General features: G+C 44.9%; 2 protein-coding genes across 7 annotated transcripts in view; one reads left to right on the top strand and one right to left on the bottom strand.

Annotated features, from left to right (window-relative positions):
* LOC128877011 (protein FAM76A) overlaps positions 1 to 23,557 on the bottom strand; it is an 88,297-nt gene that overhangs the window by 51,714 nt on the left and 13,026 nt on the right. The window lies entirely within an intron of this gene.
* Positions 7,302 to 23,557, top strand: part of LOC128877008 (neurotrophin receptor-interacting factor 1) — a 24,685-nt gene continuing 8,429 nt past the window's right edge. Inside the window, exons 1-6 of one of the 4 annotated variants that reach the window (XM_054123926.1) lie at positions 7,302 to 11,600; positions 18,255 to 18,467; positions 19,937 to 20,056; positions 20,971 to 21,096; positions 21,171 to 21,297; positions 21,379 to 23,226. In XM_054123926.1, coding sequence (XP_053979901.1) covers positions 18,261 to 18,467; positions 19,937 to 20,056; positions 20,971 to 21,096; positions 21,171 to 21,297; positions 21,379 to 23,226 — 2,428 coding nt within the window. In that variant the 5' untranslated portion in view covers positions 7,302 to 11,600; positions 18,255 to 18,260. Of the gene's footprint in view, positions 11,603 to 11,719; positions 11,890 to 11,968; positions 13,921 to 18,254; positions 18,468 to 19,936; positions 20,057 to 20,970; positions 21,097 to 21,170; positions 21,298 to 21,378; positions 23,227 to 23,557 lie in introns of those variants that run through there. The other 3 variants (XM_054123930.1, XM_054123928.1, XM_054123927.1) reach the window with 3 other exon arrangements.

Raw genomic sequence — 23,557 nt, 5'->3', positions numbered from 1 at the left:
TCGTTAAAGGAAAACTTGAAAAGTACTCGAATACTCGAGTATCGTTTGAGTAAGATTTGAAAAAGTATCCAAATACTCGAATATCGTTTAGAGTAAAACTTGAAAAGTACTCAAATACTCGAGTATCGTTTAAGGAAAACTTGAAAAGTACTCAAATACTCGAGTATCGTTAAAGGAAAACTTGAAAAGTACACAAATACTCAAGTATATCCTTTAAGTAACACTTGAAAAGTACTCGAGCACTCGAGTATTCGAACAGAATCTCTGTACTCGAATACTAAAAACAACTTAATTTCATTCGACGTCGCCAAAATAAAATGGTTCCGCGGTCCCAAGGATTCCTCGAATAATTTTCGGCCGGGGTGGTTGGCGGTGCTCATGAAAATTCAAATCAGTTAACGGACCGGGCCCCTGAGCCCCAAGAGGGAGGGGGTGGGGGGGACGTGGGGCCAGAAAATAGTAGAAGGTTTTTCTTTGCCGAGCAAAGAAACGAAGTTCGTTGTTGCAAGATCATCGGAGTAACAGCACTTTCTACAAAAAAGCTTGAACGCAACATGTCCCGGTTCAAAGCCTTAAGGTTCGTCGACCCCGGGCGACTCGGCGTAGCATCGACCTTCTTACAGGCGTCCAGACCTTTCTTAACCATCGGGAGAACACGAAATGAATATTTGATGCGACAACTCCGCGGGCTTCTGACCTTCGGAACCCTCGCCTTTCTGGCTAATGGGGTCCCTCGATCGAGATCGTTTTCGTGAATTCGACGTTTTCGTCCGGTCACACTGGCTGACCATTGACGGGGGCCATTCTACTGTAGGAATTCCGGTAGATACGATTGATACGGTTGACCACGATCAAGTGTATAAGGAGATGTGAAAATATAAGTGCATGTATATTTATTTACTTAATAAATATTTCAAGTCTCATTCATTTGATGGTGATCTATCTTTTGAAGTTTCTTTTTAACCACTCATTTTCAAATTCTCATAGAATCAATAATGGAACTACTCACCACTTCGATAATTCATCCACTTCAAGAATAACTACTTCAAAGGCATGTAATGAATATCCACAATTTACTTCCAAAAAATATTCTCCCCTTCACGTGTGTCGCGATGCCACGACTTTATTTACGAACATAGATTCTACACTAATATTACAAAGAGGTAAAATTTGTTCGTACGTAAACTGTGGAACTACTGAACCGACTCTACAATTTTTTCCAGTAGTAAAAAGCCACGGTGTCTCTTACATGGGCTATATTTTATTTTGATAAAAATAAGGTTTCGGTTCGAAATCTCAATATTTATGAATAAAGTTTCTGCAAGTAAATCGTGAATATTCTTTACATGTCTTTGAAGCAGTTATTCTTGAAGTGAATGGATTATCGAAGTGGAAAGTAGACATTTTTTGAGATGTAGCAAGAATTTTTTTCTCCATTTTCGAGTCGATGAAAATTTGAGAATAAATGATTAAAAAGAAATTTCAAAAGGTAGACGACAACCAAATGAATGAGACTCGAAATATTTATTAAGTAAAACAAATATACATAAATATATACTATTGTATCTTCGTTTTCAACCACTTAAAGATGGAAAGAAAATTCATTCTCGGATGATCTCAAAAAATGACCTCTCTCTGCTCCGGTATTTAAAGAACTACTATTTCGAAGGGAATCTGGAAAAATATTTAACTTCTTGCGCCTCCTAACCACTCCTCCAGAACATTCTTTAACGCGAAACCGAGTGGCCCCTTTTCGTAAGACCGCTTCGAACGATAATATTTCAAGGCGAAGATGAAATTCGTAAACATCGGCGTCTCGGCCGTTTCGCGTGCCGAGGTTCTAAACAAAATTTCTGCCCGTTATTCCCGGAAATCCGCGTGTAGCGAAGCGCACGCAATCGGCGCGATACACGCGCGAGCGCGAGGGGGCCCCGTTATTCTCTAAAGTAACAGTTACGAGAGTGTGGAACGAGAGAGGTAAACCACCTTGCACCATGGAACGGTTCGATTCGAATGGGTTCCATGGAAACGGCATTTCCGGTTCACATTCGGTTTTCTATTCGCGGCCGCTATTACGCGCGTCTGATTAGAAACTCGCGGTGCCTCGGCGACAGCCGTTTCGCCGACGTTCAGCCCCGGGGGCGACAAAGGATCGAGGAAGCTTTAATTTCCCTTTCGACCGGCGCTGAAAAGCGCCTCGAATCGATGAAACAACGGGGAGCATCGCTTTCAGCACAACGAGCGCCAGGGGATGGCGTTACAACCGTCCACGGGAACTCTACCATTCTAGCAAACAACGTTTTCAATTGAAACTGAAAAATTTATGTAGGTTTTAAATAATTCAATTTGTAGCTTTCGAATTGGTCAAAAGGAATTTCTAAAATGTTTTCTTGTTAAGGGGGAGGAGAGAGGGTTTTCGCTGTGGTATGAAAAAAGCAAATGTGTATTTTGAGACGAAAAATTGGTAGGTAAAAATTGCGGAGATAAGAGATTAGGGGAGTTTCTTTTAAGTATAATATGCTTAGTAAATAGAAATTGAAAATATTTTCATGAATGTTGGAGTAGGCAATTTTTTGATGAGATTTTTCATCAGATTTTTGTCTGAAGTGAAGTCGATTAAGTAAAATTAATTAAGAGTTTCGAACAAAAATGAATATATAAAATAGTATAAAATTTAATATAATTAATTTCTTTCAACTGTCAAAATCATTCACCTACTCTAAATAAATATTCACCAAAAACATCTAAACCTACACATTTTGAATAGCGTATAAGAGTAGTCATATTTTGAGGAGATTTTTCATCAGATTTTTGTCTGAAGTTGTCTGTCTTTAATGAGTGAAGTCGATCGACTAAAATTATTAAGAATCCTCCAACAAAAATGAATATACAAAATAGGATAAAACCTAATATAATTAATTTCTCACAACTGTCAAAATCATTGACCTACTCTAAATAAATATTCACCAAAATTATCCAAACCTCCATATTTTGAATACTTATAAGCTCGATGAAATAGTAGTGTCATCGTGTGTAATATTTAGATCTCGCCAAAAAAGATCGGAAGTGAGCGTGTCGTGCCGAAATCGCGACGATCCCGACGCGATTCTCACGAGAAGCGTTCGTACCGAAGGAAATTAATATATCTGGTACAGTCGTTCCTCCGAGGAGGGAAAAGATCGACGACCCGGGAACGTATCTGGGTTAGTAGTCGCGTCGGCGATTCACGCGGAAACTTCTTTCGCTAGGAGGGCTCGGCAACGTGGAAATTCGCAAGGTGACTCGTGCTAGCGTGTGCGTGCGCCTCAGCGACGCGGTTGCACGTGCGCGCGTATGTCCCTCGAAAAGTGAAATTTCGGACGGACCAGCGGTGCGGGCGCGCTGCTCGACGAAATTTCGTCACACGAATTTGCGGTTCGACGACCTCGCCCACGTATCCGCGCGAGTCGCTCCCGGTGCCGCATCGAGATATCGTGCTCTGGGATCGAATCTCGCTGACAAAGGAACTCGCTCGGGCCAAGAAAAATTCTCGAAATAAAAGATGGTACGAAATTATGGTCAGAAACGTAGGTTTGAATTCGTACGATGCATTTTTTAAGTTAGAGAGGGAGGTTTAGTAATATAATTGAGATTGTTTCGATTAGTTTTTGATTAGCCTTGATTGTAAAAGCCTCTCGTTTAGATTCTATGGTATCGACCCAAACGTGCAAGAAATTTGGAACACATTTTGTAGCGTACGAGAACATTCGTGAACGAAGCGATGTATTCCAAAGTTTTAAAATAAACGGTTTTATAAATTATTCGATATTACACCTAGTGACAGACACTTCTATTTCGACACTCTTATAAACTATTCAAACTAAACAGGTTCAAGCTCTTTTATCTCTACGCTATAAATTATTCCACGTTACGCCCATTTATAGGCACTTCTATTTCGGTACTTGTGAATTATTCGAAATAAACTCTTTCGACACTTTTCGAAACGAACACCTGTATACGCGCCCGTAATTATGAAAGTGGTCTGTCAGATATTTCTTGAAAAAAAAAAATTACATTCAATCAATTTAGATTAAAATAATGTGATGTGAAATGACTAATACGCACACTTTTTTTTCAATTTTGACTTGAGACCACTTTTGTAATTATGGGTTTATATATTGGCACAAAATAAACTACTAAAAACTAAACTCTACGAATTAAAATTTGAACTACTTTCCAAATGGAAATTGCAAATGGAATTATTTGACCCAGAGGTATCGTTTAATTTCGAACGCATTATTAGCAAATTTTTAACAACGATCGATTCGACTGAATTATTTTCAAATTCGCGAAGCCAAAGGTGGTCACAAAATTCGTCGAAATTCGCACGAGGGGAATTAAAGCGGAATCGCTTTTGTCTGAACGCCAAAGCAAGATGGCGCGAATGAACAGAGACGCGGTATGACCTGGCGCCGATAAAGCGCAATTACTACTATAAATTTGATTCCGTCGTCGCCGGCATTTCCACGAAATTACGAGTAAATCACGCCCCGTCGCGATATTCTATTAATTTCGGGAACCACCCGCGAGTGAATTATTGCGAGTCAATACACCGCAGTGGCGCACGGCCAGCAGAAATCTCCCGAAAGCCACTTGAAATGCTAATCTTGCTTTTGCAAATTGGATTCGAGCCGTACAATATTTTTACACAACAACAACAAAATTAAACAAGATCTTCGAAACTAAATTTCACCTAAGTGACACACTCAGGGCCCGACCGAGCGTCATTTAAACAAGCCATCCTCCACCGCCCTAGCCAAAGCTGCTCAACCGAATCCCCTTTAGAGACCGAACATCAAAGCAGCGCAGCAGTCCGACCCGAGCCAACTATCCGCTCGCGATCGTCAATTTTTCCAGGACCGGTCACCGATTTCCTCTAAGGCCGGGGCCACACTATGCGTTTTCGTCGCTGTGGCGAAAGCGGACGCGATTTAACTGGAAGGGTACTACATGATACATTGCTGAGATTTTAACGCAGTCTCGTCTGAACTATCGAAACGATAACATGAATACGAATCAATTTTTGAGAATTACGTGTGCTATGGAAGCAGAAGGGTTCTTGCGTGAACCGATACGTCGTAATTATTGGGTTCGTCCATTTTTTTTCGGAGCGAAACAATAGATTTCAAATTTTTTTTTGCTAACATCCGCAACTTTAAGGATAAGTTTTTTAGTTATTACCGAGTGTCAATAAATTCATTCGATGAATTACTAGAAATTTTAAGACCACATATTTCGAAACAGAATACAAAGTTGAGACGGTCTATAAGTGCAGAAGAAAGACCAGGACACACACAGGACACACAACGATAAAAATTGATAAGAACGATGCGGGAAAACCGTGTAGTGTGAACAGGGGCCATATGAATACACGTGTTTTGACATGTCTCCGCCACGATGCGACGGTCCGGTGCGTTCAGCGTGCCGCAGTCTGCTGCGGTGGCGTTCGACGGATGCGGCAGCGCCGCACTAGTGTAGCACCTCTCATTTGATTCTATGCAACGTCACAAACCGGATGACCGCATCCGTCATAATCGCAGCGGCAAAAACGCATAGTGTGGCCCCGGCCTAACGGCCTCAAGAATCGAACGGCCGTTCGGTCCCGCGCGAGCTCATCCCGCCATCTTCGTCGACTCCCACGCGAGCCTCCCGTATCTCGGCATTCCAACACTTCGCGAAACCCCTGCTGTCCTATACTACTTGCATCGATACGTGATTCAACAGACCGCGATTTGTTACTTCCGAGCGGAAAAATACGCGGGCTTCCGAGGACACGCTCCGAGCCGAAGGTGTCGATCTGACCGCGTTAATTACGAGAGGGAGATTCGTTTTAGAGGAGGCTTGTTTACTCGCTGGGAGACGCGTAGAGGCGTTCACGGTGAACGACCGTCTCAGTTATAATGGTGTAAAGGCAGCGATGGGCAAAACCCTAGGCTTCGAATAAATTTGAAGTTTGCCGATGTGTTTGTCTCGTTTCCTTCTTTGGGAAATGTTGAAAAGAGAAAACGAAACAAACATATCGGCAAACTTCAGATTTATTCGAAGTTTACGGTTTTGTCCATCTCTGCGTGAAGGTGTTATCCGCGTTATCTCCCGATGGGTATCGGCCCTTTATAAGCGTCAGCGCGACAGATATCGTTCGCGTAACCTTCCAGATGGAATCGAGACCGGTCTGCGGGATTAGGGTACGCGCAAGTTCGACGACCCACCTCCCTCTCTGTTATACGAGGTGTCGATGATCGCCGAAGAGCTAGGCCGTCGACGATGACGCGTAGACGAAAAAAGAGCCGCGCGCAGCGACAGTCGTTTGGCCAAAGTGAACGGGGTTACCGATCTCGAGTGGCCGTGACTCTGGCCCGGGGTCTGGGCCAGGCGGATTCCATACACTCGGTGCTCCGAAACTACCGTCGCGAAAAATTACTCTCGCGAGGATTGGAAGTTGGCCGATCAATTTTCACCGACTCGTTGAGATAGCTAGTTTGAGACTGTAAGGGGTAAGGGGGTAAGGGTAAATGGAATTTTTTTATTTAGAGGTTAGGATGTGTAGATGGATCCTAGTCGTTGCAGGGATGTTTTGAGAGGATGGATGATTGGGAGGGGGGAGAGTTTATTTAAATACAAGCGCGAAGTATTCGACGAAATTGGAGTGAATTTGAGGACCAAGTATCGAAGATGTCCTCGATATTTGTTTGAACCAGGGAAGGGGTATTCATTCGATACTTTCTGAGGTGAGGGGGGAGAGGAGTTGGTTTAAATATGAGTGTAAGGTATTCTAAACAATGTGGACAAGTTTAAGGCCCCAGTATAAAGATGTCGTTTTTGTCTGAATTAAGAAATGAATATTAATTCAATTCTCTTTGGGGGAGGAAAAATCATGTAAATAGAAGAGTAGGGTGTACCAAAAAATTTAGACAAATTAAAGGCCCCAGTATAGTGTAAATCATGTAAATAGAAGAGTATAGTATCCCAAAAAATTTAGACAATTTAAGACGCCAGAATTATGGAATCAGTATTTACTTCTTTCTAGGGGGGGAAAAATCATGTAAATATAAATGTACAGTATCCGAAAAAATTTAGACAAATTTAAGGTCCCATTATAAGGATGTCTTTAGTATTTGTTTGAATCAAGGAATGAGTATTCATTCACTTCTCTCTAAGGGAGGAAAAATCATGTAAATAGCGGAATAGGGTATTCCAAAAAATTTAGACAAATTTAAGGCCGTGTAGTATAGTATAAATCATGCGAATAGAAGAGTAGAGTATCCCAATAAAAATTTAGAAAAATTCAAGGCTCCCGTATAAGGATGTCTTCAGTATTTGTTTGAATTAAGGAATTAGTATCGATCTACTTCTCTCCGAGTCACGTAAACATAAGTGTAAAGTATTCCAAAAAATTGAGACAAATTGAACGAACGCATTATAACCATGTCGTCGATATTTCTTCGAATGAAAACGGAAAAACCATAAATACCAAACAATTCAATTTAACGATCTTTCAAATAATGCAAGCGTTAAATGTTAAAATTAAGCGTCTCTCTACGGACAGCTATAAATATTCAACGCTTGCATTTTTGAACGGCTCGAGTGTCGGTAATGTAACGGATGTCGATCGCGTATCGATAAAAGATCCAGGGAGGAGAAGGGGAAGGGGGTGAAAATTGTGGAGATTGTAGACCGGTCAGGATCGATTTGGGCCGATTTACATTCGCGCGGCTCGTACATGATCGGTGTATGCACCGAGCCGTGAATGGGGAAAGGAGGGTGGGAGTTGTGAGCAAAAGGGTGGCGCTGGGGTTAAATGCACGTCCCCGTGAAGGGGTTGCGAGAGGACAACGGACGCGGAGAAACCGTGCGAGAGGGACGCACCGTTAGAAAAACCAGTCGCTCAAAGGAGGAGTAAACAAGGACGGGAGAAAAACACCGCAGGATTTTTGTAGACGGCCGTCTGGCTTGAAAATTTACCAGACCAGAAGAAATTGTCCTTCGATGACAATGTTGACTAGAGCTTCCCCTATCGTTCGGCCCGTGGTCGTCGCGCGTCTTCTAGTCCCGTCGAACGACCACACGAATCGGAAAATAGTCGTTCGATTATTTTTTTTTTAAATCTAAATCGAGAGGAATACGAAGAATTATACATCATATATTTATCAAATATAAAAAAAAAATACTTTCTTGGCTAAAGACGATAAATGAAAAAAAAAATACTGTATACGTACACGTATATAAACAACACCTTCTCATTTATGATCGTCAACCGGAAGAATTTTGTTTCTGCCCACATGTCGAATTTGTTTTGGACCGTGCAGTTTCACCCACGGTGAAAAACACACGCGTAACGATCAAACGAGGGGGTTGAAAACGTTCTACGGACAAAACGGACCGCTTAATTCTACCACAATGCGGATTATTTCTGTAAACAGAGGCATAACCAACGTCGCTTTATGGGCACGGTTTAAGAGAGACTCTTTCTGTTACCCCGCTTTTTGAACATTCAAAGGCAGCGACGAAAATTTATTAAAAAATGACTGCTGGAAATAGCGTGTCCCTTTCTTCTCGCTTCGTCCTTTATTTCGTTCCGTTTCGGTCAACGTTTCTTTTCTCCCGTCCTAGAGAGACCCCATGAAACGACATTTCCCCTCCGCCTCGATCGTCGAATTAAATGAACCGCGAAACGTCTGAGGCAGCCACCGCGATAAGTGCAGCCCTCTAAATCGTATTAAACGTCAGGTGACATTTTCACGCGGCCTGTTCCGTATTCCGTCCGTTCCCGCAGTCCAATATTCTTCGCTCCTAATTGCGTGCCAGAGGGTAAACGCTTCTTTTCTTGGATCATTCGCCCGCCGGCTCGCCCTATCGATTTTACACGTTACATAAACCACCACCACACCCCCCCCCCCTCCCCTCTTCCCCCCCGCGCCAAAACCGAGACGTCTTGCGAAACCCATTCGAATTCACCCTAGGAATCAAGATCCCGACGATAATTAAGCGCGCTACCTTATTGGCTAGTTGCACTTTTAACCGACAACCCCCACTCGATGTGCTTTCACACTTTTTTTTTGTAACATTTTTTTTTATCGCTCGCTATTTTTATTCGCTCGTTCGCGTGTACCCACGAACGATTCCACGGGACCTTTGTACTTATTACTTTCCGTTTGAACCCTTCTCGAAATACATTATTTGTAGAGTATCGTTACTCGAGTATTACTATTCGAACACCTCTTTTGGAATATCACTGTTTGAATATCATAATTCCAATAACTCTTTACGAATATTATAGGTTGGGTATTAGGATTTGAGTACCCCTATTCGAATATCATAGCTTGAATGTTACCGTTCGAATACCCCTATTCGAATACCATTGTTCGGAATATCATAAATCAAATACCTCTTTTCGAACATTACAGTTTGGATATTATCGTTTGAATACCGCTATTCGAACACCATAGCCTGCATGTTACCGTTTGAATACCACCATTCGAATATCGCTACTCAAACACAATTACCCAAACACTACTCTTCAAGTATCAACATTCAATCAGAAAAGTATCCACAATTCCCGGTGCGCTATTTAAATACCCCCCTCCCCCCGAACAAACATTAACTTTCCACTTCCGTCTTACGATTTCTCATCAGCTGGTCCAAACCAAGACAATTCTCAGAAGATGCATGAAATATCGAAGTCCCCTCGCAGAACACCATCCACGAATATCTACTTCCTTCCCAATTTTTATCAATTAATCACGCTACCGCGAATTCTCAAAAAAACCGACTCGCCCTGATACTTCGATGCTTAAAAATTGAAAATGTGACTACACAACGAACCGTATAAACGGAAATGATAGAAAGACAAAAAAATAAAAAATATAAAAAATATATATAGTCATGTATATATATATATATATAAATATACATATATACGAAGTGTGAGGGAAAGAGAGGGGGCCACAGTTGCACGCGGTGGAGTAGCAAGAGGGGTTGAAAGGGGTAAACGAGAGCGTGGCCGAGGGAGAGGCGGCGAAGCAGGCAACGAGAGCGAGGAGGACGAAAGAGGGAAATGCACGAGAGCTGCCGCGAAGGGGTGGGAAGGACGAGGATGCCCATTGTAGATGAACAAGGACGAGACGTTACGCGGTGGTAGGGGACGGACGAAGAGAGACGCGTTGATCGAAGAGGGAGGGCCAGCTGACAGGCCGATGGATGAAGAGAGACGGCTCTCGGAGGGCGAGGGAGAGAGGCCAGGGGGCCTGTAGAGGGGCTGAGGGAAGGGAACCTCTGGCAACGGGTCGATCGAAAGCGCAGCGCAGAGAAATGCACCACCTCTGCTCTGGTCTGGCAGCTTTGCTGGCACACCACCGCGTCCGCGTTCGTTAGAAAGGGAAGCAGGACGGAGAGAGAGAGGGATAGCCAGCGACCAATACCGACGCAGGGGGAGGACGAGCCAAGCCGACTCGCGTTGGGCTAGGTCAGGTCTACCCGAGTTCCACACACCGCTCTCTGCGTGTGCCATCCGAAGTAGACCCCGAAGGCGGAGGCCACCTTCGAAAAAAAAAACAACAAAAACGGGTCGCGAAAACGCGAAATCGCGGGACCCTCGTGTCCGAGCCGCCCCCTCTTCGAGTCAGGTGTCATTTTTCGGATTACGGTCAGCGGGAAACGAACGGTCGTTACGTGTGCTTCGAGCGGTTCGTCGAACGATCGGCAAACCGCGATCCCCAGTGATCGAGGGATAAGGGTGGCACGAAGAGAGGCTCGTCCTCGACGAGGATACGTCCCGATCGTTCGCAAACGGTCCGCGACGGTGTTTCGTGCGTCCGGTACCCGCCGGTTGTTACACCTGGGAAAGTAAAAACGGGGGTGGGTGGAGGGGGTGGTTAGACCGAAGGAGGTGAAGTGCGTCGGAAGTGGCTCGCGTGTGCGTTTCCGTGAGGAATTTAGAGAGAAAGAGAGAGTTACGTGTGGATCCACGGATAGTTCACGACGAATATCAACGATTCTGGTTAATCGTGTAGGAGGTGGGGGAGCGCGGGGGTGGTGCGGATCGAAGGGGTCTGGGACCGCGAGGTGCTACTCGGAGGGATTGTTGTTGATAAACAGCGAGAAGGGAGAGAGTGGTCCAACGGTTGATCCGGGTGCAACGGCAGCGCCAGGTTCCAACCAATTTCGTTTTCTCGATGTCCTGATAATCGATAGAAGCGTCGTGAATAGGTGGTGAGAGGACCGGCTCTGCGTGGGGGAGCCGGCAGCGATCGGCCTTATCGACGCTCGACGAATTTTTGCGCCTCGTCGTGAAACGGGGGTGGTGCAATTCGGTTAATTAAATGTTGAGCAACACCGGCGCGTTACGTCCCTCAACGCGAGGCCGGCCGTGGGTCCCGGGTGTCCACAGACTCGGCGGGATGCCGATCTCCCTGAGAAATCACAGGATCACGTAGAAGGGGAAACGAGGGGTGACCGTTTCATTTTTTATCCGCAACGAAAATCAACCCTCCGGGCCACCAGCACCGTGACCAACCGCAACGCGGACTCGAAGGAGCTGGTCGCGCGAACCGATGCACCAAAAGGCGTGAGTACTGCGCGAACATGGGCGAAATTTTCCTGCTCGAACGACACTTTGGCATGACGGACGCTGTTTCGCTCGTTTTATATCGAATTCGAACTCCGATGTTTCAAGGAAAGTCATTCGAGGAATTATTCGGTTGGGTGAACGTCTCGGAACGAGAAAGGAAAGATAAATTTTCATCGAGCGAGTTGAAATTGAAATTTTAATTGCGAGGTGCCTCGTGTTGGATGAGAGAAAGCTTATTCGAGTAAATACTCGGTCGAATAAACGCTTCGGATAATGGATTAAAGGTAAACATGGACAACTTTTGTCTGGGATATATTGAATTTAAATTTGAATTTTAATTAGGAAGATAGTACGACACTTTGGAAGAGTAGGAAATTTATTTGAGTAATTATTCGCGGTTGAATAAAAGCTTCGAATAATGGATTAAAGGTAAACATACCTTTTTGTCTGGGATATATTGAATTTAAATTGGGGAGATAATACGCCACTCTGGAAGAGTAGGAAATGTATTCGACTAATCCACGGTTGAATAATCGTCTTGAATGACGAATTAATGATGCAAGTAACACATTTTCATCTGTTACACACTGGAACACTCGATAAAATTCGAAACGTGAACAGAAATATTACACAATGAGTAGATGAAGATTTAATCGGTCGAATAAATGGCGAAAAGCTGAGTTTATTCATCATGCATTACTGTACGTTTAGAGATTAATGGCTCTACGTGCATTTATATCGGGAGACCGGACCTTCGAGTTTCTCAATAATTCCACGATCGGAAGACACATTCGTACATAAATCAATTTCCGAGCAGCGTGCATCGAAATAATAATTAAATAATATCCGGCAACTTCTTTCATCGCAAGATCGAAAGTGTCTCGCGAACGTTCGAGAATAGAATACTACTTTTCCAGTAAGTTTTGGCCGAGCGGAATTCAAGTTGAATGGAATTCCCCGGGACACGATTTTGCGAGTGAAAATGAAACGCTGCGAGGGAAACATTGCACATGCCCTTTACGAGCATCGATTTTGTCGAGAGCCTCGGCCCAGCACACTGCCGAGTGCAACGGTCATTCACCAAAAGTTAGCGCAATGCCCTGCGCGTTCTGACTTCCAACTCCCCTAATCATTCACCACCAGCATTCCCATGACTTCGTTCCGTGGCTTGGCTTCGAATATGGCTCTCTAAATTATTGGGGTTAGGTTCATCGGTTGGTCTCAGGGTTTACGGAATACTCGCGTTAAATGAAAAGAAATACGTGGAGAAATATGGAGATATCGAGGATTTCTGCTGGAAATTCATTTAGAATTTTCTCAGCCCCGTACAATCACAATTTAACCCTTTTCGGACGTATTAAAGTTCAGATAGTTTCTTGTTGTAGTGGCTGAAAGCAGACATACGACCGGAACAGTAAAAAGGCTTTGGTGGCTGAGAGTAGACATACGACCGCAAAGGGTTAATACCTATCTAGGACGATCGAAACCGAAAATGAAAAATATAAACCGTTCGAAATGAGAAAGGCATCGTCGGCTAAAATCCCCAATGTGAAAGCCTCGAATGCTTCGATTCGATGACAGTGGCTAACGCTCGAAAAATAAAGAACAAAGACAACACGACGAATTTCCTCAAAAGAATCACAGACACGTTTTCCGTCCCCTTAAGAAAATGAAAACAAAGAGACACCCACCCACTCATCCCGCCCCCTACGTACGAGAACAACATGAATGAATCGAGGGGGAACGACTAACATCGCCGATGAACCGATGAAACGCGAGGGTGAAGAAAAATCCTCTGAATCGAAGGGGTTGGAACGACGGGGGTGGCTGGGGGAAAGCAAAAAGTTACGCGGAAAGTTAACGAATAGTGAACGGGGGGGGGATGGGGTGAAAGAGGGGGATGGGATAGGCGGTGGTGGTAGTGCGCGATTTCCACGGAAATGGAAATTCAACGAGTAGCGAAAACCCCCGCTGGCTGGGCGGTCGCGTCGACGGGGGCGGTAGGGGGGTGTGGGGAGGAGGGTGTGAGGGGGCGGCGGACTTCGTAGTTTATGCCCCGTCCCCCTCCCGCCACTCGCCCCTGCAGTCGATCAATGCGTGGACGGGTTTCACTTTCGCGGTGTTAAAGTGTTGCGCCATCGTTGATTCAGAAGCCAGAAAAAAATTCGTTTTTCGCGGTACCGCACGCGTGGAAAACACGAATGATCGGGTACGATGAAAATTCCACGGTCGTTCGCCCCATCGGTGGATATTTATTTTCGTTAAAAAAAAAAAATCGCCATCTTTTGGTGAATCGTGCTTTGAAAGATTCGCAGGTTCGTGTTGCACCTGCAATTTCACCTGTACAACTATTTAGGGTTGGACTTGCACTCAGTCAGTATTCGTACCCTCTATGTTCATCGAAGAAATTTGTCCAAATTAAATGACAGGTTTGATGCTTCGATGTCAATCTTTCAATATAAATATATACTTTCTGAAGTTTATTCGTGCACATATTCGTAATGAAATATTTGTTTGGAAGTATCGAGCTCACCATTTAATTTAGACAAATGAGGGGGTGGTCTGCGATAAGGAGGTAACTCCATTTTTTCATGGTTTTGAGGTTAAGAACATAATCACGAATTCGAAAAGTTCCTTTCGTTTTGTGATGAAATAAGGAGAAGAATTTGAAAAAATGGAGCTGCCTGCTTATTGATGCACAACCCTAATTAACCCTTTGCACTCGAGGCCTTTTTTTCTGGTATCTGCCAGCAACTCGAGATGTTTCTTAGCATTCTATTGCCATGAATTCTAAGCTATCTATTAGATTGCCCCAAAAGTTTCTTTCGTTTTATTAATAATTAATTCATACACGATATTTTATGTTTTACGTTGCATTAAAAAATTGTGTACAATTCATTTCGCTCCATTACTGTTACAGCAACAATGCCTAAGAAATTGGATTGTCTATTTATGTAAACACTGCCACAGGAAATAATTGAATGCAATTCACGAAAGAAACTTTTAGGACAACCTAATAGATTCGAGAATAAGATCACCTTTACCTCGCCGACAATCATTTTATTGACACTTCAAGCTCTAAAGAAATTAAACCTAAAGACACGTTAGGTATTGTAGATTTACTGCGTGAAACCTAATGGTGAGAGTCACCTCTCGAGTGCAAAGGGTTAATGTGTTCAACGGAGATAGAGGGTACGAATTATGGGACTGACTGTATCTTAAATTAGGCATAGATTTCGCGGTCATTGGCGACCATGTTCCATTTTGGTTCCGTTTGGACTACCTTTGCATCGTAGTATAGCTTCATCGTGTCCTTTGCGCAGTCCTCGGATTCGAGTGACGCGTTATCCTTTCTGTCGGAGATTTTCTTAGTTAGCATTTCGCGACGTCCTTGTTGATCGACGCTTCTGGAGCAGTTGAGTAGACGTAGCTAAGTAGACGTAGCTGAGTAGACGTTATAACCGTGTTACACGGTGCAATGTTTAGCCGTGCGGTGTCTCATTTGCATAATGAGTTTCATTTGTCAGCGACGGAGGGAACTCGATATTTTTTGCTGGAAACGAATCTCCCGGTTCCGTCGTTCCTGCTTTAAGACAATTTCGAGCAAGTTCAGTCTTCGACGCTGATTCCATCTTGAAGTGTCGGGGCTCGATCGTTTTCTTGTTCCATGTTTGACGATTCGTCTTCCCAGTCTGAAAGTGTTTAGGTACTTGGGCGAATACAACCGCCACTTATGGTACTTTCACTGCCATCCACTGCATCACGACAGTATCTGTTATATTACCGTACGATATGACTGTTACGAGGATTTTATTTCAGCATACAGTAACGTCTCGTCGGACGCACATCTTTGTCCAGGATAAGTGCACAGACTTATCCAGCTCCACCTCTGGCGGGTATACCTCTTGAGAGGCCAATGAGTTCGATCATTCATTCATTCGTTTATTTAAAGTGCGTAACTTATTATACAAAATTATTGCACGACTGCTTATTTATTACTAGCTTATTTCCATTTTTCTTATCATCGTCTTACGTGACTCCTGCATTGTTTTAATACTGCCCACTGCCCCCCGTTTAGCTCCGGTACCTCGGGGTTGCTAAGCCCGTACTGTAGCTACAATCAAACATAGCTACAGCCCCTGAGGGCAGGAGTTCGATCGTCGAGTTTCGTATATTCTTTGATGTTTGCAGACGATCGTCGAACGTGGACAAGGGATGTCGGTGAAACAATGTAATGCAACGATGAAACATTTTTATTATCAACTTTTTTGTCGTTAAAACGATACCAAACACGATATAATTCGGACGATATTTACCGTTCATCTTTTTTTAGTTAGTGTTCTACATAATAAGTTGTTGCAAGTAAATATATTGTCGGAGAATATACGAACTCTGCGATAACTGCACAAGGTCAGTCCCGAGCTTGTGCGTCTAACGAGACATTACTGTAGAGCGAATGCAAATTTCGTTCGTTCATAGTTGCGGACAGGTTGTTTAATATACATTCAGTCCCTAAATTAAATAGTCCGAATTAAATGTCAAATTTCGATGTTTCCAAATAAATTTTTATTGTAAATATATATACGTATAAAGCCTGTCTATCGTTTAATTTAGGAGAATAATTTCGATAGATATTGAGGGTACTAATACTTATGGAACTGACTGTATATACAGTGATAATGACCTGCAGGACAACACAGTCACGACTGCGGATCTTTAGGCATTTATAGGAAATTTGAATGTGCACGAACCTACAAAATGCAAAAAATTTGTAAGAATATAAAAAAGATTGAAAGTAAAGTTCACGTTATACTATTTACAATAAAATAAATTCGTATTTAGGTTTAATTTTATTTTCCATAAAGATCGGCAGTCTAGTCATGAATCAACAGTCATCTTTGTTTCAACCTAACACGAAATTTATTCCTACCATTTGTACCCCTAAAATATATACGGGGGGACGTTAAACGCGATCGAGCGACCCTTCTCCATAGTTTTCGAAGTTGACGCCTCCCAGGAGCTATTGATCGTATCGATTCACGAGAATCGCGTCTATATTTATAACGTCCCGCGTTGTCGAGCGTCATTATGCATCGGTACTTCCATCCCGATTCTAATAATACCGCAATTTCCGCGTTTCTTCGTCGGAAAAGTCCCCCATTACCGAAGTTGGCTCGAAAATTCTGCGTGCGCTCGCGGTTACATTATCGTACGCTGTTACCTCGATAAGTGCCTGCAACGCGATTATTTATTACATACAAAACGACGATTGGAATACGCCCCGCTCGCGGGGTTAGACCTGCACGAACTATCACGATGTAATGTTACGTTAAAGTATGATAATCGGCGGTTTCGAAATTTATAGACGAGCGATCCCGAGGGAAATTATGACGCGGATTCGAGGAACAGTACTCGAGATACGCGTCACCCGATCACGAAATTAATCGAAAGGAAGGCGTGGCGAAGTTAGTAGAACTTGAGCTCTCGGAACTCGAAAATAACGGTGCTTGTACGTGCGCTAAGGATTTGGTAAACAACTCGCGGGTAACGGTGTCTAGATGAATATTAAATCTTTGGGAATGGTATTTAACCCTTTAACCAGTAACAAAGTGTGGCTCGTAAGTAGAGACTCGTAGTAGAGAATTTCGTACGAAAGGGCCCAAGGAATTTTATAGCCGATTATAGTATTCACGATCCTATAGCACATCGTAGATCAAAGGGTTAAATCCAAAGGCATGGAGATTACTAATTCCTGATTAATTTAATATGAAATCCAAGCATTATTTTTGCTAGGAAGTAAGATATGCAGAATGTCCCGCAATTAGTGTAAGAACCAAAAATGGAGGGTAGCTGAGACGATTCTGAACCATAGTTTCCTTTGCAAAAATGTCGGATGGTGGTTCGTTTTTGAATTATTAACGAAATACCATCGACCAACATTTTATTTATTTATTTGTTTATTTCAATATATACGAGCATAGCCCATTATGAAATTAATACAGTGTAGCAATTATAAACAATCACAGTTGACAGATGTCAAGACAAACAAAAATTTACAAACAAACAAACAATCATAACAAAGTTATCGCCGGTGAATAGCAGAATTACCGATAAAAAGGTTATGTAACCTATGTTTACTAGAGTCGTTAGAGTCAATAAACATATCGCTGTCCGAACTAAAGCAATTAACTGTAGCGCAGGCACGGACAACAGTATTGAGGTGACAGTATCTAGACGAGGAAACATATTGATGAAATAGATACGAGGACCTAATGATCCTGGGAGGAATGTGAAAGGACACAAGTCCAAGAAGAGGTGCACAATTAATTATATTAGTAAGAAGCTTCTGAATAAAAACAATTTCATGTATTGTGCATTTTCGCAAAGAAATTGTGGTTCAGAAGCATCCCAGCTATCAACCCATTTACGTTTCTTACACTAATTCGGGGACAGCCTGTACGAAGATCCTTGAGCGAAAATTCTTATCTCGAGAGCGAGATGCCAACAGTGGCCTAAGAGAAATTTATTTATCCACGTTGACATTCGTGTCTACCGCGAGAAAATAAATCTCGCCCCTCTGAAAACTAACAAAAATAAATAAAAGCGAAAATAATATTAACCTAATGTTTCTTGGAATTTTTCTGTTCAGTGAAGGATGGAGGCCAGCGAGTGGGATCACGCGACCTTGAGGGAAGAGGAATTCGAGCAGCATGCCGTGTATTTGGTACCGGATGTGGCGGCGTCGTCGGGCGACACCAATCGCGCGGAAGCGTCCCTGCCGAGAAATTTGGTCCTCAAGCCCTCTCAGGCCCTCAACGATGTACGTTCCTCCGCCAAAGAATCATTTCTCGAGACCTCCTTGGTGAGAGTCGCTAGAATCATGAAAACTTGCACCCCGAGTCGCCTCAGCCTTGGAAAATCCCCCTCGAGCTCCTTGTCACGGTCGTGAAAATCACCGTGAACCACATTCCGCGAAATGTACCTTTACCAATTTACATTATTCATTCGTTGCGAGCTCGCGAGTAGTACTGTACCATATAAATGGATTTTTTAACACCCTGTATGGGGGTACTTTGAAAGGACCTCGAGTAGGAAATCACGGTGAAACGTTTCGGTTCGATACGGGTCGAAGTGAACAATCGCGTACGAGGGATTTCCGTCGAATAGAGCTCGATAGAGCAACGAAGCTAATCAATTTAGCGAGCGTGACCTAGAGCTGAAGTAAATCGTTACACTTTCATCGACGACGAGAATCGAGAGCGATAGCCTTGGTCGCGCCACGACCGACGTAGCCAAATTTAAACGAACCTCGATTTTATTTTTAGCTCACTTTCGAGTATAACGAAGAATACGAGAAATTCTAAAAATGATTACGGTAAAGACACGTAGACGGAAAAAGATCGTCGGGTTGCTTAAATTCGCGTTCCTCCCTCGCAGAGGAGCACTGACAAAATTGGGGTCGAGAAGTTTCTCGATCGGAAACAAATTAGAGTAAAGAGATCGCCCGAGATCGAGCGAGATGCATATGCATACGAAACGGTTTCCGATAACTTTTTATCCAGCGCGACTACGAACAGCTCGATTCGGATCGGTGTCGAACGATCTTGAACGTTTCCCTGCGAATACGAGCGAGGTTCTTTCATTGCTGGAGTAGACGAAACGCTCGGAAACATTCTGCCGGACAGAACTGCTTAATATGGGGCGCAATGGAACGCCAAATGAATCGACAAAAACGCTTTATGGACCGGACCTCTGCTTCGTTGAAGCTCGATGTTCAAAATAGAAGGGAGACGGTTCTCCTTCGTCCCATCCGCTCGAATGCGCAATATTTTAAATAATTTTCTCGCGATAAACCCTTCTCGTATCGTTTCGTACCAAATACAGTAAAGACGGGATAAATGTCGAGGCTTCTATTCTGTGTTTACATTTGACTCGAGTCGAACGTAGAAAAGGACAAAGAGTGAAAGAGAAAGAGTTCCGGGGGAAAAAGCGATCGGCAGAAACGTGTCAATTGGTTAGTGACGGGGTTAGTCATCTTGCACTTATCTAGTCTTTACTGTCTACAATCCATTTGTTAATACATATATATATATTTACAATACTGGGAACCTCCCCAGTGGTGGGGATAGTCATCTTGCATTTATCCAATCGATCCTGTCTTGCACTTATCCAATCTTTACTGTAGTAGCGCTACTGAGCAGGGCTGGGCGTTTTCGAATATCGAATTTCGACTGCTATTCGAATACTGAACTGTCGAACGAATACTAAGCTTTCGCACCGCACGAAAATTTGTAAGACGAGCCTAATCGACAGTCGTTTGGCTTCCTGCAGGCTTTGGGAGTATGGAGCACGAGCTACATCCCCAAAGGGACGAGATTTGGCCCTCTGGTGGGCCAAGTGTACACCAAGGATTCTGTACCAGCCGACGCGAACCGGAAGTACTTCTGGAGGGTAAGAATCGCTCATCGGCGGCCGTTCGGGGACCGTTCGCGGCAGTTATTCCGCGAGCCACGGTTATCTCTCTCGCGTATGACGAGAGGAGGAAAAAAAAAGGAAATATCTAAAGACGCAACGGAGAAAAAAGGAAGGATAAGGGGGAGAAGCCAGCAAAGACCAGAAACTGGTTTCAACCGATCTAGCGAGCCTTAAAGCGAAACCCGCGAAGCCATTGATGCCTCGTAACGAATTGATGAGTTACGATAGCGAACTTGGGTTCTCTCTCGATCCTCCCTATTAAATCGCCGATATTTCCTGGCTGGCCTCCAGGTCGACTGCCTCGAACGTCCACGACTTAGCATTTTGTCTTCCCGGATGGTTCGAACAGTGTCCTCCAGATTTCTCATTATTTGAGACGAAAATTGGAGTTTTTTGAGCAGAAGGGGGTTAGTTATGCTGCTAACACCTGCGGGAGATCAGATTGTGGTCACTTTAAACTCTGGAGTGAAGATAGATCAGATGCTTACCATTTAGGGTTTTAGGATCTAGAGAGATGAGAACTTGGGCTTTTAAAGTCTAGAGAGGTTAGAACTTAGACTTCTAGAATTTAGAGAGCTAAGAAGTAAGGATTCTAGAATTTAGAGAGCTAAGAACTTAGACTTGTAGAACTTAGAGAGCTCAGAACTTGGGTATCTAGAACCTAGAGAGGTGAGAACTTAGACTTCTAGAATTTAGAGAGCCAAGAACTTTAGAAGATTTCTAGAACCCAGAGAGTTGACCAATTAAACTTCTATAGAACCTAAAGACCTGACACACCCAGACTGCTAGGCCTCCCTAACAATTACCTGACGATTTATACACTGCTAGAACCAATGGGACCAACGACGCCACAACGTCCGCAACCGATTTTTACGTTTCTGTTCCGACAGGTGTACAAGAACAACGAGCTGTTCTACTACATCGACGGTTACGACGTGCAGAAATCGAATTGGATGCGTTACGTAAACCCGGCTTATTCGTCCGAATCGCAGAACCTAATAGCATGCCAGTATAAGGTGCGTCGATATAACTCTCTCAAAACATCTTCTTGTTCGGAGCACCTGACCCTAAACGTGTTCTTCCTTTCCAGATGAACATTTATTTTTACACAATCAAGCCGATACTACCGAACCAAGAACTTATGGTGTGGTACTGCCGAGAGTTCGCGGAAAGGCTCAATTACCCCCTAACGGGCGAACTGATGCTTCAAAGAATACGTGAGTACCGTGTCCTCCCTCCCTCTATCTTCCTCTCTCTATCTATCTTCCAAAAGCTAACCTTACGCCTCGTCTTACCAGGACAACAAGTACAACAATCGGCGTTACCAACCGAGATCATCCCCCCGAGCGTGGACGTGGTGTCGCCCCTGAAGGACTCGTCGATCTACGAGCGACGCTCGCAGATGACCCCTACCGACGGCTCCGTCAGATCGGACGAGGGCTACCACTCCAACTACCACGACGAGATCCTCACGCCCCCCGAGGAGAGCAGCGAGTCCGACTCGGAGAACAACTACGTGCTGGACTTCAGCAAGAACGCGAAGACGTCCGTGTGCGCCAACGAGGTGCTCAAGCAGGACAACGCCGCGGCGAAGAACGAGTACAGGAAGGTGAAGATCAAGATCACGAAGACTTACGGGAACTTCCAGGCGGCGAAGAGCCTAGAGGGGAACGGAAAGGACAAGGACCAGGAGCTCTCGAGCAGAGCGGTGACACCGGAGCTTCAGAAGCCCATGTCCCCCGTGATCCTCCAGAAGAACTCCGTTCTGTCCACCGTCAACGAGGACGAGATAGAGAAGGCCCCGAAACCGTTCTACGAGCCCGAAGCGAAGGGCAACATGCCCGTTTCCGGGAGGCCAGCCTACCTAACCAGCCCCAGCAGTTCCATTCTCGAGAACATCCTCCTCCGCAGCAGCACCGACAACAACAACAACAACAGCCACAACCACCACCACAACGGCGTCCAGCAACACCACCAGCACCACCAGATCCATCACCAGACCCATCTGGACTCCGTCACCCCACCGCCGTCCAGCCCCACGGAGATGGCGTACTCTTACAAGAAGTCCCATCGCTACGGAAACATCCTCCCCTGCAGCCCTGACTCCAGCTCGAACCTACCGATGCAGGCGGACGCATGCGTCAATTCTACCAGCGGGAACAGCGCCCTCCCCATGCAGAGCCCCACCAGCAACCTGCACTCCAGCACGGGGAGCCTCCACTCGAGCACGGGGAACCTCCACTCCAGCACAGGGCCCAACGTCCTCCAGTCCCATCCCGGTAGCATCCATTCATCCAGCAACGCGAGCAACCACCACACCGCCGCGAACGTCCTCTCCTCCAGCACGATACTGACGTCCACCAGCAACCTCCATTCCTCCACGACGAGCTGCCCCGCTAAAAGGAAGACCAAGAGCCCGTCGCCATCCGCGAACCCCACGGGACCGTCCACCCCCACGATCCTCTACTCCAGCTCGGGCGGTTGTCAGATTGAGTCCAGCCAGGTGTACCCGGGCTCAACGGTGAGCAGCAACCAGAGCGTCTCGCCCATCTCGCCCATCCAATCGCCCTCGTCCTACCCTTACGGCATCTACCATCAAAACGGCTCGCTGCACCACAACGTGGCACCCTTGACCATCAACTGCACCGCCTACTCGCCGACACCCAGTGGCAACGTCGTCTACGAGAGGCCGGACGGCAGGAGGCTGGAGGCCGCAACCAGCAGCCACCAGCTGCCCACCTCCTCCACCATGCAGATCGACACCAACCAAGCGTTGATCGCTGGCACGCACAATCTCCACCTGGGTCACCATCCGGGACTGACCATCCACGCGAACCCCTCGTCACTGAACCGATACTCGCCCGCGAGTTCCCTGTCGCCGGACGACCACGGCTGCTCGCAGAGCGGCTCCCTGAGCCCCAACTCCCAGGGCTCCAGGGGCTACAGGTCGTTGCCCTACCCCCTCAAGAAGAAGGACGGCAAGATGCACTACGAGTGCAACGTCTGCTGCAAGACCTTCGGCCAGCTCTCGAACCTCAAGGTCCACCTGAGGACGCACTCGGGCGAGAGACCGTTCAAGTGCAACGTCTGCACCAAGAGCTTCACCCAGCTGGCCCATCTACAGAAACACCATCTCGTTCACACTGGTGAGTGCTTCGGGTAGTTTGTTTACCGGTTTTGCTAGTTGGAGAACAATTCACACACAAACAGTTGGGTACTTGAAATGAATGTTCATTTTTGTACCGGTGGGAGGACTATGTTGTTGAGAATCCATCAGGGACTTTCATTCGGTATCTCAAACATTCTTGTATCTGCGTTAGATAGGTATATAATAGAGGAAATAGACTTAATAGTATCTTTTTCAACCACGCTGTTCAGTAACAGCCACGTCGTCTCGTCATATTCAAACACAACTACGTCAAACACTCTAACATCTGCGATTAGTAAGCACACGATGGAGAATACTCTCACCATATA

This window comes from Hylaeus volcanicus, chromosome 5 (genome assembly GCF_026283585.1).
Source record: "Hylaeus volcanicus isolate JK05 chromosome 5, UHH_iyHylVolc1.0_haploid, whole genome shotgun sequence".
In the NCBI taxonomy this organism is placed as follows: domain Eukaryota; kingdom Metazoa; phylum Arthropoda; class Insecta; order Hymenoptera; family Colletidae; genus Hylaeus; species Hylaeus volcanicus.
This window is presented reverse-complemented; position numbering and strand designations above follow the sequence as displayed.